At 41.7% G+C, this 16,524-nt stretch overlaps 1 protein-coding gene and 1 long non-coding RNA gene across 2 annotated transcripts; both read left to right on the forward strand.

Annotated features, from left to right (window-relative positions):
- Nucleotides 1-1,040: 1,040 nt before the first annotated feature.
- LOC146177581 (cytochrome P450 2C2-like) lies at nucleotides 1,041-16,080 on the forward strand. Its single transcript, XM_084581595.1, has 5 exons — nucleotides 1,041-1,173; nucleotides 3,878-4,127; nucleotides 4,570-4,694; nucleotides 15,408-15,514; nucleotides 15,997-16,080. Exons 2-5 carry the CDS (start codon nucleotides 3,904-3,906, stop codon nucleotides 16,078-16,080), a joined length of 540 nt encoding a protein of 179 aa, XP_084437721.1. The 5' UTR covers nucleotides 1,041-1,173; nucleotides 3,878-3,903.
- LOC146177582 (uncharacterized) lies at nucleotides 8,624-11,952 on the forward strand. The gene is made up of 3 exons (XR_014701328.1): nucleotides 8,624-8,780; nucleotides 9,361-9,441; nucleotides 11,337-11,952. It is a non-coding gene; the product is annotated as an uncharacterized LOC146177582 (long non-coding RNA).
- Nucleotides 16,081-16,524: the final 444 nt, after the last annotated feature.

A 16,524-nucleotide genomic window follows, 5' to 3' on the forward strand; every position in this document is an offset into this window, starting at 1 on the left:
GGTGCTTCAGAAAATTTGCGCCGTAAGTTCCCAGCATCCGATATTTGCATTGGAGATTATATGCGTGATGTGAACGTTCCCAGTTAAATCAAGAATATATTCAAAACGTTTATATGGTATACTGGGTAAAGAAGTTGGCTGTTAGTTAAGGGGGCAATGTTTTGTACCTGATTTGAAGAGAGGAATCACCTTCCCAACCTTCCATTATGCAGGCAGTTAACCATTGTCAAGCGATTGCTGAAATATCTTTATAAGTATAACAGAAGAATATGGGTTAGTGTTTTTCAGAAACTTTGGAATACTTATGTGAAAGCCAGGAGCAGATGAGTGTTTCAGTGATCTGATTACCTTTACAACGCCAACTGGTTCAAATAATAAAGAGTATATGACGGAAAAGTCATACTATTTTGTAGCTGGACGAGTGGAACGAGGGCTTTTTTAAAAGTTGCGCGTAAACACATCGTTAAGAATGCCTGTAGAACCGACAGAAGGAATTACGTTTTCTACGTCATCAACAAAGTTTATTACGGCGTCATGCTTAGGGTTAATGGTGCCCCAAAACTTTTTCGCGTCAGTAGATAGTTTAGATGGCAAGGTGTTCTGAAAAAAAAAAAAAAAACTATCTTTTGCTTCCTTGGGCGCTGTGGTATAGCCGTTGGGTGCACGTTTGTAGGCTTCCCATGTTGCAGTGTTAGTAGCTGTTTTAGCTGATCTATACAAACGCTTCTTTTTGTAGCGTAAAGCTGCACTACACGGGTCAGAGCAGAGTTTTGCGTAAGTGTGCGCCGCCCGTTATGCGCATGCGCGAGAGCAATCCCACTTCACAGTCAATCTCCTTGACCCTTCCGCGAGGGAAGGGAAGAAAACACTTTGTCATCGTCTTCTCGTAACAATGTTAACGTCCCCAGCATCAGCAATTTCTGCGCTTGGATGTCCTGTTTTTTAGCCACAGCTGCTGCGCTCTCCTCTCCGCCGCAGCAGCCGGCGTGCGCTCCTCTCCAACGCGTGACCTTCAGCCGGAGCCGTGGTTACGACAGTTCCGCCTAGTGCTACTGCGCATGCTTTACGCTACGTATATCCAAGCATAGCAAAGCTAAGCCACTGCCAATTTTTGTTAGACAAGGGCTTCATGTGGGCGTTGTACCAGGGAGCGTTACCGTCAGAGGAAACAGTGTAAGTGGAAATAAACTATTCTGTTCATTAATTTTAGCAGTAACATGTCACAGTTTTCTTGAACACTGCGGTCATCAAACCAGGGAGGAAAGAATGAAGGAAAGTGCCAAGCTAACTGATAATAGAATCAAAATCTTCAATTTTGTAGTCCGAAATGGGTTTAGTCGTTTTCATAATTTTCGGTCGTGAAATGTTGATGCTGATACGAATAAGAGGATAATCGCTCAAAGGAGGTAAATGAGTAATGTTCGAAATGAAATCGGGCCATAATCTAGCATACATCCACGGTATTAACTACATTTGGTGTGGCTCTGGTAGGCTGTGCTATGAGTGGACTGAAAGAGAACAAGGTGCACAAGTCGAGAAAATCTTTGGCTAACGTGGCGAAAGCAGGTATGATAATGGGATCGTTATTCCAAGGTAGGTTCGAAATATTGAAATCGCCAAGCAAATACAAGGGCAAGAATGGATGGCGGCTTAGGAAGATGTTGATTGCGTCGTGCAGTTCTTTAACAAAGGAGGTGGAGTGAGTAGGAGCAATATGAAATGCGCCAATTATAATGTTTGGAAATTTATTTCAATGATTCCCCAGACTATCTTCAAGTTAATAACGATACAAATATGCTGATAACGTAGGTGATTGTTAATAGCCAGAAGAACACCGCCGCTTTCTCTTATCATGTGGTTGCACGTGATGTGTGGATGCACGGTTGCACGTGAAGGTGAACGGATTGCGTTTTTTTTTAATGCTTCGAATCTTAATGAACAGGATATACACGGAGAATGACCGTCTTCCTGTGCCCCTCGCGGCACGCTATGCATAGGGGATGAAGTACACAGCTGCGCATCAGCAGACAATGGTGGTGACGCACACTGTACTACGCTGTCGTTTTCATGGTCACACGTGTACAGCTTCTTGTTTACTGATAATGTTTTGTAGCGCAGATGAAAGAGGAGAACCCCCGGTAAATTCTTAGCGAAGGCTATTAGTTTATTTCGAGTACGGCGAGTTGCGGGTGAGTAGTTACCCCATATTGCAATGTATTTTTTTTTAGCTCTTTGGGGACAGATAACACGTTTTCTATTATTTTGTAGTGGCTGGATTTTGCAATAATGGGACGGCATTTACCAGGTGAGTACGAACCGATGCGATGAGCGCATTCCATTGGCAAGTTCGATAAATTGACAATAACACTTGTTAGCCTGTTGACGATAAGGGCCTCAGATTCTTCCCACGACTTCCGAGAATCGCGGAAACCATAAAATATTACATTATTTCTTCGTGATCCGTCTTCTAGGCCGTTAAACCTAGAATGCAAGGAATCAAGTTGTGTATTACAGGTTTTCAAAGATTCCTGGAAACATTTGAAGTGCTCCTCAAACTCATCAAGAGATTTTTTTTTATTCAAGAGCTTCCAGTCTTTCTTGAATACAGCCGATCTTGGTTTTGATATTCCTTGGATAGCTGTGATTGCTTTAACATCGGCGGCCGATTCTGATTGACACTTTGAAGACTGAACAGTTCGTAGTTGAATATCCTTGAGGAGCCTAAAGAGTGCCGCCATTTGCTACGGAGATTCATTAGGTAATGTCTGTGTTTCTAGAAGTGAATCTGAGCGGGTGTTCGGGCCCAGGATTACATTCGATGTCGCCACAGCAACGTATTAGCGCAGGCATGAAAATACTCGCTAGTTATTTCAGAAAGCACTCCTGGGCACGGGAGAAGCAAGAAGCAGATGCCATCGCTCTTCTTAGAGTACAGGGAAGAACGCTTAAACACCTGCGAAGAACAGAAAGGCGGAATGTAGGCCATGTTGCCGTTGCTACTCCGCTGCCCACTGAAGACGGCGTCGCACTGCCAGGAGTTCAAATATATGCTGGGGGCTGACGCCCCATAGATGACGCATGTGGGCCGTAGATTCGGCGCAACTGGCTGAGTGGATGAAAGAGGACGTAGTTATGAAAAAAGGCGTTGACGATCGGTGGTGAAATACAGTCTGGACAGGACGCTGAGGATTCTGTTGGAAGCGGTTACGTCAGCAAAAAAAAAAAAAAAAAAAAACACCAGGAACGCCTGCGAAGAGCGAAAGGCGGAATGTAGGCCACGTTGCTGCTGGTAGTGCGGTGCCAACTCACCTTATGATGCAGTTTACAACACACGCATCAAAAGAAAATTTTCATTCAATTTTTTCTCGAGCCTAATAATGATCGCTTATTTCTAATTGTTTTGTCTCCCCTTCACACTTGGCGCTTTCTCGCACCGAAACTCGTATCAGGTCTAAAAAGAAAGTATATTCTAAAAACATGCACAGTGCTAGCAGCGAACAGACTACGTGTCCATACCACATAACATCTTCACGGCTATGTACTCCTAGGTGTGTTCGTCCCACCTTGATCTTGCTCTCAACGAGTTGATGCAGCCTGTAACAAAAATCTATCAAAATTACAGTAACCATTTCTTTCGCAGTCTCTTATCTCGAACTTCGCGTGTTCAACATGATATTTTGATGTAGGCCAATTGTAGCAGCCGGAGCTGGTGTCATGGGCCTATGAAGTGATAACAGCTCGATCGCGGACAAATAATAAAGGTGTTTCTCCGGCCTCAGAAAACACTAGGAATGGGAGTGTAGTAAAGGCAGAGTGAAGGTCTCTCAGCTAGCGTTAATTCACACGAAGCACCATTTCCGTTTTCGCCCAACTGTAGGTGCAAGCACTACAAGTAGTGTGGGGATGTTCGACGCAACAGCTGCCGCCTGCACAATCGCCTCTTTTTTGGTCGTGTTTCTTTGGTGGCTTGGAGGAATTTGGAAGCATAAGGACCATGAACAGAATGGGCCTCAGCTTCCTCCGGGACCGGCCGGTGTACCGTTCCTGGGATGCTTGGATACATTGCTGAAAGGCCCAAATGCCAAGAAGGCCTTCGCTTTGTCCTCCATCTACGGATCCGTTGTCAGGTAGGTAAGACCTGAGATTATCGCTTAGTCATCTCGATGCATTTTGGCTTGTTGCGGCAAGAAGTTCGCTGCTTTCTAGAAGCAGGTGAATTTTCAGCTTTCAGATAATTTTAAAAACACGGTTTTCTTGGGACTACAGCGCTGCCATCAAGACAAGAAAGTATGTTTTAATACATCGCTTGTCTCGCAGGAACTTCTCCGCGCACGTACTACACCGTAGCTGCGTTCAAGCAGCAGTGAAATAGCAGTGTGGGAAGGAATTCGCGAAAAAGCAAGCCCTTTATATCTTTGAGAAGGGGCAGAAGACAAGATCATTCACTGAGTGGTGCTTACAACTGTCGCCGCTAATCTTAGTTTTCTCCTCAGTGATAAGCACCTCGCGCCGCCAGCCATCATCCAGCAACACACGTCATTCACAGTCCATTTTATCCTCTTTCCGCAGAATCAAAGCTGGTCTATCCCAAACAATCGTCTTGAACGATTTGAACTCTATCAAGACGTACTTGAGTCACAAGCACTTGCTTGATCGTTCACCAGATTGGGTGCAGGGTGCAAGCATAGACGTTGGTAAGTTGATCTAAATGAGAGAGGTTCTCTTATTCTTTCCAAGTACAACTGTCGCCTACTCATTCTAAGCTCATTCTTCCAATAATCACCGTCAAAATAAGCAAAACTAAAAGTTTTACGTATAAAACTAAAATATCTTGGCGCGTGTTTTGTGATAAGTAATAAAGCATTTATGGAGACTGCAGGCGTTGTTTGCAAGCGAAAATGAGCTGGGCTTCACGCAACAATTCCGCTCACAGCAACGCTCGATAGTTAGCATACAGGATGTAGGCAGAAGATGGTGACATTCGTACTTTCAGAAGGATGCGCTGCCCACATACCAGCAACCTACCTAAGCATTCCGGCACGTCCACAATGGACGTCCGCATGCATGTGCGCTGCCAACGCCGCCAGACCTGAAGAGCTTCCGTCTGCCTGATCCTACCCAATTTACATTTACCTTCGTATGAAAAATATTTAACGATAGCAACCACAATACTGCAGGCACAAATCTCAGAACCCGTGTAGCTCATCCCAGGCTGGCACCATAATTACAGTTACGACCTGCGCGAACTCGCGCATCGAAAGTGGAGCGCAGTTCATTTAGAAAGAAGTCTTAATCACCGAGAACTATGGCAAGTTTGGTTCAGTACAAAAAGGGACATTAACGTAGTTACTAGAGCAAATTGCATTTTTGAGTTGATCATAAACACTTCTGTCGACACAAGACTTTCAGAGTTAAATATGAGGAAAAAAGACAGCCTTTTTTCTCTAGCTAGCTTACTTAGTAGTCATCGGTTGAACGGTACTACTGTTTCCTGCTTATATTTACACCAACGTTACAAACAGAAATGAGCGAAACGTGCACGATCAAGCTAGCTATGAACCGACGTCTTCTTTGAATACAGTCTAGCTCGAGCCCTCCTGGGAAACTGGGAAACGTTGTAGAGGCCTGCTGACACCATAAAGCGTGGGAAATATTTTTTATAGCGTTTTTATTGCCTCGATGCAAAAAAGGACTTGTAAATACAAGAACGACGGTAATGGGCCTGACGTAGGCGCGGCATTTGCATTGCAGAGCGAAGCTATCAAATGCGTGCCTGATTTTCAGTCTTGGGTACCTGGCCGAATTTTGTTGCCACCCGATTCCAATTTACTGATCTTAAAAACCTATGGATGTCGGATATCATCTTTCGAAACATTAGGCTGCCAGTGAAGGACGCCATATTTTGGGATGTTGTCAATTATTGTTCGCAATCTTGCAAAAATATAAAAGCTTGCTACACAATCATGTTTATGCGTTGAAAGGCACTTGATTGACATTATTGAAGAGCATACAAATTACACTGTAAAAACAAAAACACCTTTTTGGGCATTTGTCTGATTCAAAACACCCTTACATCCTGAGCCTAGGGTGTTCGTGCCATTGGAAATCACCTCTTGATTGCCAAAGGGGTGCTTTGGTTGGAGAATATGCCTTAGGGTGTTACAGGCAAGCAATATCACCTAACATGCTGGGGTTATATGGCTGCGTAACTTCGTAGCCTTTTATACACAAGCGGCGCTGCTAATATAACCCAACACCTAAATAAAGCACCAAAAGTAACGCTAAAATTAAAATTACACACGAGTGCTTTCTAAAAATGAAACAGAAACTGAAAGAAAATTTCACCGCCAGGAGGCCGCCGATAGCTACGAACGCTCTTTTCAAATTTCACAATATGGCCGTTAGCATTGTGGGGTGCGTTTCGACCACGTTTCGGCGAATGCTGAATGTGCTTCGTCGATTGTGTACCCTCGTGAAATGTGTTGCATTTCCCATGCATATGTGTTACAGAAGTGTGTACGCTTGTGAAATGCCTTCTACATGTGGTGTTTAACGCAAACGGGCATTTATCGTGTCGGCAAGTGTCCGGGCTTCTTTTTGCTTTGCTCAGGCCGAAGGACTGCTGCACCGCTTTATGTTTGAGAAGTTCGAAAGAAGAAGGCATGGACGATTTTTTTTTCTGCGTGACTAAGAGGTATATGCGCTGACTACATTGCACTCGCGCTGAAATCGCACTGGTTGGTTCGGTGCCGGTGATACGAAGGCGGACAGCGTACTTTGCGGCTGACGCAATCGTCTGTAAAGGTAAGCCTATTCTCACACATATTGCGCTTTGTGGGAACACTGTCCTACCGGATTGCTGCATTCTGTGTCTTTTTGTACCGGAACGCTCCAGAATGTGCTGAAATGAAAACGTGAGACGCGCTTGTTTTCACCTGGCTGCTAAAATGACATCGCACATGTGGTAGATGTCGCGGCGAGTTACGCAGATTTCGCGCAAGAACATCAGTCTCAACTTTCTTGAACAGAAATAATGTATGTGCTACGTTTACTTGCATTTTGTACGCGCAGGAGGTGCACGAAACGATTTTCGTTTCTTGACAGTTTGAAACTTGCGCTCAGTTCGCAACGACTCGGTTTTGTTCTACCGTTTCCGTTCGTGCGGCAAGGTCATGTTGGCGTACTACCTTAATTCTCCTAGCACTCTCGACTCCCCCCTCCCCCCTCCTCCCTTATCTCTTACACTTTGCGCTCGCTCTCCTGAAACCTCTTTCATGCTTCATCTTCTTTCACTCGGAGCGCTGCGACCCCCCCTCCCCCTTTTTTTTTTATTTACTCGGAGCATAGGCGCGCACCGTCCTGCTGCTCGGGGAGCGTCCTCCTGCAGCCCTTCTGTTTAAACTTTTTGTTCGATGAGGCTATGTTCGTTCTCAGCGGCCGTTCAGCGCGGCACGCCTCTGCCCTCGTGCTCTCGGCATCGAAGTGCTCTGGTCGGCCGGCCTGGTTGCATAATAGTTTATTCCAAACTGCGTAAACTATATGCCGCTATCATCAGCCTATGTTATTTTCCCCGCGTCTAGATTTGCCTTTTTTAATCACAATGGGAGCATTTTTCATTTTACGGGGACCATATTTTGCGGTTGCATGGAGTGTGAATTTGCATTTTTATTATGCTGCTTTTGTTATGGCGTTTACTTTCGCTCTCGAAGAATCATTTAGGTACGTATTTTATTTTCAGCAAGACTTCAATTAAGGCACTTGTACACGTGCTAAGTCAGCTGATGTGGTTCAAACCATCCAGTTTTCATTATTTCTGTGGTCACATTTCAACATAACTGTTTGACCGCATTACTTGATTTTTGTAGTGTCTTTAGACTAGAATAAATGGATATTCGATACTGATGCCTCAGCATTCAAGTAGAGGTCGACAGCTTGAATTCTGTGGGCAAATATTGTACCGGATGTTGCTATTACAGAGTTTGATTCTGACCAGATGTTTACTTTTTTTTTGTCGTTTGCTTAAATGTACATATGAAGCGGTTATCATAGCCTTAGTCGCATATGTTTACCTTCTTTGCTCATCACAGTGCGCATATTGCAGGCAAATTTGTGACTTACTGTTATTAAAAAATTTGTAATGTATGTGTTGAAAGCAGTTTACTGATTTAAAGTGCCCAGAAAACAATTTGACTTTCATATGCTAACGATGCATGTCTGTAGATTGTCTCTAAGAATTGAAGCCTACTTTTTAAAGCTGAGCGGGGACCCTTAGTTTAGAGATATATTACATATTTTATTGCCATTCAGCCGTGTGCCAAGTTGAGGGAAGGAGGATCATAATTTTTGCTTCGTTATTTTTTATATTAGACTTTCCTTATATTGCTTGCAGTTTGGCGATGAGTGGCAAAATACTGATGGTTTTTGCAGTTTTCTAACCTTAGTAAATATTTGTATTTTCTGTTTGCTAATGCCAGCTTTTTTTTTTTTTTTCAGATATGTACAAAGGCATCATTTGCCTTAGCTTTTGTACAATGATTTTTAATATTCAGTTACTTGAAACATTGAGTAAAATGAATTCTTTATGGCTACCATTTATACAAACTTGCAGTTCTTACATGACGTCAACATGCTGATCAAGAAGGACGGCAAAGAGGAAGTTGAAATTGGCCTTAACAAGACACTTGGCTTGGTTTTGAAGGACACCATTCGTGCAAGAAAAAAGGACATTGCCCTGGTGCTCGAAGTATCTTCTGAGGAAATACGTGAAAGGAGAAAGAAGCGTAAGTATTAAGCTGTTTCCTTCTGTTTGCTGCATGTGCTATCTAATTGGCAGTTTTTCGCTAAACGAGACAGCGCCTGTGTCTCGTCTGCCCTTCTCTGTCCGTTGTGAAGTTTGCGCTGTTTTTGCTGTGTGATGAACCAACTAGCTCGAGATGTCTTCTTTTCGCTAAATGCCTACATTTTTGCCATTTTGCATTGCCTTATAGATATACTAAAAACATGGCTGAGCATCAGGAAGAATAATAAAACCATAACTAGCCTGTGCATTTCTTCATATGTAACAATTTTCGCACTAGCTAAATATAAATTACCTATTGTTCTTCTCCATTATAATGGTGCAGCCTTTTCGAATCTGTTCAACTAGTAGCAGAGAATTAGGTGATACCTGATTCAAATCTTCACAAGCTTTGCTAATTTTTGCTGTCAGATGTTTGGCTTTCAGTTTGCGTGCCTCTACATGTTTTCAATTTTGTTTATTGCCTTCCTAAATTAGACAATAAATTATCGCCTCAAAACTCGGCTGTCTCTTTTTACCTGCAAGGAGGTACACCATTGTTGTGTTGCTTATTTCTATTGTAGATGTACAGACAGTATGCATTCTGCAACTCCTGGCAAACATTGGGAACCAGCCGGGAGCTCTGGATGTTGTTTGTATCATTTGTAAGTTTTCTGTTTGTCATTTTAATATTCAGGAAGCCTACTTGAAGCGGACATTATTAGCGAATTTTCTTTGTTTCAAAAATGGTTTACAGTCTAACTTGTAATATGTATTAGTGATTCATAATTAAAATAGAAATACTACACAAGTTATCACAACTGTGAATTCTTTGCTGTGAAAGGATTGTTTGCACTATAAGTACAATCAAAAGCACTTTTAAGAGACTCCTGCCATCACATGCTTACCACGTCGTATAGCATACAAGAGTCAGCTGATGAAGCACTGGTAATGTCAAGATTGGTTGACTAAGCACTCTGCTGCAGTGGACCAGCAGTGCTTTATCAGATGGCTCTTGCAGGCAGCTTGGTGGGAGTTAGCATTTGCTGAAAAGGGGTCTCTCACCTGCTCATGCATGCTAGTACCTGACATGTTCCTAATGTCTGGAATATATAATCTGAGACTGCTTCAAAAGAAATATTTGCCACATTGTCTTATCCTACAGGCTTCTGAAAGTGGATAATGCAGTTTAATAGTTGTTTTAAAAAAATGCTGTAATTTGCTAGCCAAGTTTGAAATGATGTAATAATTTTAATTCTTCTGATATTAGGTTTACCACATTGGTTGGGAGAAACTACTGCTGTGTCTCCAGGTTCATGCTGTATAAATATAATGCCTTCAACTACAGATGCTAACATTTCATGCATTAACCATGTGGCACTGTCATAGACATTCTCATTTATAGTAAACATTCTCAATAAATCCAAATTGTTATTTTTGCCTTTCAAGTTAGTCAACATATTTTAGTATTCGAACCTTTAGTATTACAAAGTGCTCAGACTTCCTGCCGCTATGACGATTACAACTTCTTGAACACTTGAGCTTCCTGCCGCCTCTTGAGGCTCACCACTGATGTTCTGGATGTCTATGCATACAACGTGCTATGCGTGGAAAATGTTTTAATATGCCATGCTTCAGTGTTGACATTTTTTAGAGCTTCTGCTGTTTGGTTGTTTGGTAATGCTCTGCTGTTGCACATGTAATTGTCGCTCAACTCAAAGCTCCAGTGTACACTTTCAATGAATAATGTGTGATGAAGTTTCAGAACTGCCACATAGAGCAGTGAGAACACTTTTGCCTTGTTACTAAACCTTAAATGTAAACACTTCAGGAAGCATTGCGATGACCTAGGGCTTGGCTGGTTCATACTTAGCACAAGAAGACGTGCAAAAGTTCAGAAATGCATTATGTGTTATGTATTACATGCACTGCGTTTTTTTTTTTTGTAGTGCCCCATCACTAAGTATGCTTTTTCCACGTTTTTTTTTTGTTTGGTTCTGCAGTATCTACTTGGCCAGTGCAGGGTATGCTGTAGGCCTTGTGTGAAGCCTTCAGTTGAGCCAGCTGTTAATATTTTAGTAGTAAACACCGTGCTCCAGTGCAGTTTATTGTTTATTTACATTTTTAACTATCATAATAAGCATTCCAGTTCATGTGAAATGAAAAGTTCGTGGGGCAGCATAGAAGTTCTCTAACCCAGGTGCTTTTGATGAGTGTAGCCATTTTTGTTTGATAAAATAGGTTGCATAATCTAAAATTACCATGCAACAGTATGCTGCATGAATAGAAATGGGTTGACCTTACATGCTCTCATTTATGACTTGATCAAACACTGCCAGCTTTGTGCCTCCTGAATCAACCATAACAGTATACTCTGCATTGTTAATTGTGAGATAACCACCAGTGGTTTCTGATAGGGCCCTTTTCCAGCGCACTGCTGTACACTAATGGGGCATTGGTGCATTCTAAATATAGAGTAGAAAATATGTTGAATTTGCTCAGGCGCAATGGACATATATACAACTGCTCTCTTATGCACTTCTTTCACATTTTTGTCAAGGAACAGGAAGAAAAGCCTGCCACGCCGTGCGTCGGATATACTGGGTGCAGCATCAAAGAAGCTGAAGAGCATTTCTTCTTCATTGAGCAACGGAAGCTTCTTTGAGTCGTCGACTCTACGTACGGTATTGTTCCAAAAATGGGTCGATTTTGGCTGCTCAATCTGTGATATGACAAGGCGTCCGATAATATTTGCTGCTTTATAGAGCACCTCTTTTAGGGCGTATGTGTGTTGATGTCAAGATGCGCTGCACGACGCTTTATTTCATCGCTTAAGGCCGAATTTTATGCAAGCGCACGCGTTGACACTGACAAAGCATAGGATTAATATTGTGTACTGCGGTTATTGTTGCATACGACTAAAAGTTTTGTTGTTGTTTTTTAAGAAATGTCACCATGCTGTTGTGTTCATTGTTCGGTTCTGTTTTTGAAGAAAATTGTATACTTTGTTGTCTGCATTTGTTGGAACTGTTTTGCTTCTTTCATTTTTTTAGGTATTTACGTACATACCATATATGTTTTTGCCCGTCTGCTAGGCTCTCGGTGGAGAGTGGCAGTATTGTTAAATAAATGAGGTTCCATAGCGCGCATCAATGAAGAAACAGAACACAAGTGCCCCCTGCCTCCCCCCCCCCTTCCACCAGCACCCGAGCACCCACTAGCCCGAACCCTGACCCTTCTATGCCGAATAAAAGACTTCCAGCTTCCTGCTGTGTGACATTTTTTTGTAACATGCTCTGTGAATTTGAAAAAACAATCATACTGCATGGGCCATTCGAGATGTCAAAATAATGGCATGCAGCATCTCTTTACATGCTCATGTGGCATTACAGGAGGTTAAAAGGAATACCATTAAGCTTGATTGCAAATGTGCACATAGGAAAAGCATTAAGGAATGTGTAGTGGCAAAAGTAATTCCTCATTACGAAATGCAATATATGGACGTTATCCGCACTGATTTTTATCAAGGGGTGTAAGGGTGCAATGCCACTGCTGCCACCCTGCAATAGGGTGTAAAGGTGATGAAAACGCCCCAGTGCATTGGCCCCATAGAAGGGTGTTATGACCAACCGAAGCACCATCTTTGAGGGTGTACTGGCACTCTGAAGCCACTTTTTTTCAAGGGTGCATGGGTGTTAGTTATAGACATGCGAAAACACCTAATAAGGTGTTTTTGTTTTTACAGTGTAGGAGTATATTTTGCATCTTACTTGAGTTGGAGAACACACATCAATTATCTTTGTAAAAACTTTCTTCCGTTGTAGGTGCATTGTCACGATGTCGCAGCACTCTGCCTTTAAAATGTAAAGTTAAGATATATTATGCATTCTTCCATTCCTATTTAACTTACTGCAATTCAGTATGGGCTAGACGACAAAGACTAATATGGAGAAATTAATCTTGCCACAAAATAGAATTGTTTGTCTGATTGCTAACCTTGAACAATCTTGTCCCACAGCACATGTTTTCGAATTACAACATTATTCGCATCGACAATCTGTGTGAATTCCGTCTTCTGCAAACAATGTATTTTTTTTCTCATCGATGCCATATATTATTTATCAACGTTGGCATCTTTATAATTGCGCCGTACTTCGGTGGACACAAGGAATCATGATATATGGACAACACCATTTTTTCGTAATAACTACAAATTGCAGTCTTTAGTTCATAACCTCCTTCGCACTTTGAATATTTTTAAAAACACTGCTGGCTATATCAGAAAAGAACTAGTGAGCTATTTTGTAAAATTATGAAATGAATATATGTTGGTTTGTATTGTTGATCTGTGCATTATTTACATGCTTTGCATTAATATATCAACCTTCTATTTTCTCTTTTTTACCTTACAGCTCTTTTACTTCTGTATGGAAAAAAATGTTTTTATGCTTGTGTCTTCCTGATGTTTCTTCTCTGCTATATATTGCAAGTTTTCATTGTTTGCATCTATTCACGGTTGGATTTTGCTGTCACGCTTGCTGTGCACGCCATGTCTTGCAACGGTTTCCTGGACTTAGTCAAGTTGCTCTAGCATCTTTTATCGAGGAAACCATTTGGCAAAACTGGAAAATAAAATGAATTGAGATGAATCTAGGATGCTTTAACATGCAACTACTTCGCTTCAAAGACGAGCGTAATTCCCATCCTGAATTGCAACCCATGAGGCGCGCGTGTTACTTTCATACTGCATTCTACTTCACAGCTACAGTACACCTCTAAAGGAACATGAAGGCTTTTGTCTTATAACGTGAAAATGTGTTTCCGATGAAAATGAACATGAATAGAACAAATTACCATGTGCGTTGTTATGCATGTAAGTTTTTTCAAGGAAGCTTATTCTGTTATCATTATAATAGCTGGGCGCTTCTGATGAGCCCTGTGCCTGCGCCTAAGATACTGGTGTTTTATTTAAAAATTACTTATATTTCAGCAGCAACTTACATCTCTAGCTAGTAGAGTGGAAGCAAAAATATAATAGCTGGTGATAACGCTCTGTAGTGCCGGATTTCTTAGCCTACTTGCAACAAGCATCCAGTCACCGAGAAGCACCTATAAAGCTGCTCTTTTTCCTGATCAAATAATATTTCAGGTGTGCAGTAGCTGCTTTTTATAGGGGGCCCATTCAAAATGACTCTGCCTTCACTCTATACTAATAGATATCAGTGCTCATTTTTAAAGCGGCATGTAGTAGATAAAGCTTCGCAATAAGGAAAGAGGAGCTATAACTATACCATTTCAAGCCCTGCGTTTGGAACAATATAGCCGTATTCATTTGTGCAATCTAAAGCACTTAGTATCCGCGTACTACTATCCAGGGAGGCTTTTAGGTAGTTTAACTGATCATGCATATAAATATCCTGCTGCTTTCGAGCGACTGTAATTCTCACAATATGAAAGCAAATAATAGAACTTTTCAGCGAATATGATAATGAAGCTGAATAAAAATGGCTTTTCCAATCTACATTTTCATTCCAAGATCAGAACTCATTCTCTGCATGATTGTTGCACAGACATCTACGAATTATATTAGCTATTTCAGACTCGTGCAGTTCATTTGCTAATAGATTCACGCATACGTCACTGCTACCTCAGAGCCCGTATGGTCTTCCCAGATTTACTTAACTCCATGATTGCAATCGCGGCACTGCCTCGAAACCATGCCTCCAAGTGCCACGATAGCACCAGCCCAATGTCCCTTACGTCGATTTCATTTTTCAGTAAAATGTTTGACGGCTCACTGAGGAAACCTATGCATAGAGCGCCAAGTCTCGTTTCAATGAGTATATAATATTTTCGTAGCCTCTTTTGTGCTCTAACAGCAACTGTATTGATAATGTCATGCTAATTTTGTGCCTTTATCCCTGAGTCACAGTCTTAAAAATCTAAGTCAAATTACAGTGCAGCCATTCGGCTCAATTTTGCGGCGTATGTTGCGAGACGAACACGCAGCCTGCCCGGTAACGTGCGAGTAGTACTACTTGACTCTTAAAAACACAACTTTTATCTTATAACAACTGGATAATGATAGTGCTGATTGTCTGTCATTGTAAAACAAAATCAAGGTCAACCGCGCGATGATTCTCACCTCCAAACTTTAAGTAAGCTTCGTTGTATGCTGTGGCCAAGAAGATAATTAGGAAAGGCAGTTAACTATGTAAACAATGTAGTTGAAATCGCTTACTACTCACAGCGAACAAATACTACCACTGCGCAGAACATGCGACAGATAATGTAGCTGGTGAAACTCGTTTTATGTCATCAGCAGCTATGAGAATTGCTTAGCTATGACGCTGTTCAGAAAGAAGATTTAAAATCGCTTGAAAGGTATCTGCTCTAGTGACGGCGCTGATCATATACGCTGCTCCAGCTGGGCACATGAAAACAAGGTGCAATCTATAGCTTATATCCTAAAGTTAGATTTCACGGTTTCTTCAGCGGTAGTGGCGTAAAATAACATTTGTCAATGCACATCTTTCACATACTGCAGTCAGTGGCTATACCTCAGAATGAGGGAATGGCCAAAATGTAACACAAGATGCATTTATAAACAAGACGTTCTTGTATGTCTAAGGTTTCTCCGCATATAGAGGCAAGAAGTGGGAAGTGAACAGAAGCTTCTCCCTCAATCTTCTACGTGAAATGGGATACGGCAAGCCAGGCATGCAAGCAATTATTGTTGTGAGTATTAACGGGTTCCTTCCTTCATTATCCGCGCATTTTCTTCAGCATTCGCTGGCGTCCATTTTTTGCAACACATGTCAGCTACCAAGCCCTGCAAACTGACCAGCCAGTTTTACTTCCATAGCTGTAATTTTATTCTGTTTTACATTTTTGCCACTCTGCCATGACTTATCTGAATTTGTTACTCTTGTCTTTTTTCACCTTGTTTTACCTGCTGTTTCTATTTTGTGTTTTTATCTTGTTATATTTTATATATATATATATATATATTTATATACTTCTGTATTACTTGTATATTTATGATCATGTATGACTGCTGAAAAACCCTGTACCCCCCCCCCCTTATGTAATGTCCCGAACGGGACATTCAGGTGTTAATAAATGATGAAAATGATGATGACATGTGAAGCACTCAACGAATACAGCACTTAGGACTTCGCTAATGCGAAAGCGCGAAAACACTCTTCCGTGATGCTCAGTCAATTGGCACTGTTCGCATCATGGAGCACCCAAGCAGCACACCAGCATTGGTCCAACAATGGTTCATTACTGGAAAAGAATGACATCAATATTGGACTGATATTGGCATTTGGGCATTTTACTACATTCTCCATTCTTGGCCCATCTTTCGTTCCAAGATTGGTCCAGTGTTCAACCAAGCTGGAGCCACCAATGTAGGCACAATATTAGACTTTCCATTCATGCACCATGATCCTTGCCAATACTGTCCAGCATTATACCATCATTGTATTACCAATATTTGTTTAATACCAGCTATTCCATTGATGGCCCATTGTCAATGCCAATATCATACCAATGGTTAGCCATTGCAGGTGCACTGGCTACTCCATTCATGCCGCATATTGTCGATACCAATATTAATCTAATGGTTTATGGGTACACCGGCTACTCCATTCATGTGCCATTGATGTCAAGATTACACATTTTGTGGCACTGCCTGTGCAGGCCATAAAATGCAGCCTTTTTCATTCTAGCCATATTCGTGA

This window comes from Amblyomma maculatum, chromosome 10 (genome assembly GCF_055883805.1).
Source record: "Amblyomma maculatum isolate TAMU_Amacu chromosome 10, ASM5588380v1, whole genome shotgun sequence".
NCBI classification, from domain to species: domain Eukaryota; kingdom Metazoa; phylum Arthropoda; class Arachnida; order Ixodida; family Ixodidae; genus Amblyomma; species Amblyomma maculatum.

What these genes read in the sequence shown, in the direction of transcription:
- LOC146177581 (XM_084581595.1), top strand. Translation starts at nt 3,904, where the DNA reads ATGTTCGACGCAACAGCTGCCGCCTGCACAATCGCCTCTTTTTTGGTC. An exon ending in GGGTGCAAGCATAGACGTTG is followed by an intron (nt 4,695 to 15,407) that starts GTAAGTTGATCT and finishes TGTATGTCTAAG; the next exon opens with GTTTCTCCGCATATAGAGGC. An exon ending in GCATGCAAGCAATTATTGTT is followed by an intron (nt 15,515 to 15,996) that starts GTGAGTATTAAC and finishes CGTGATGCTCAG; the next exon opens with TCAATTGGCACTGTTCGCAT.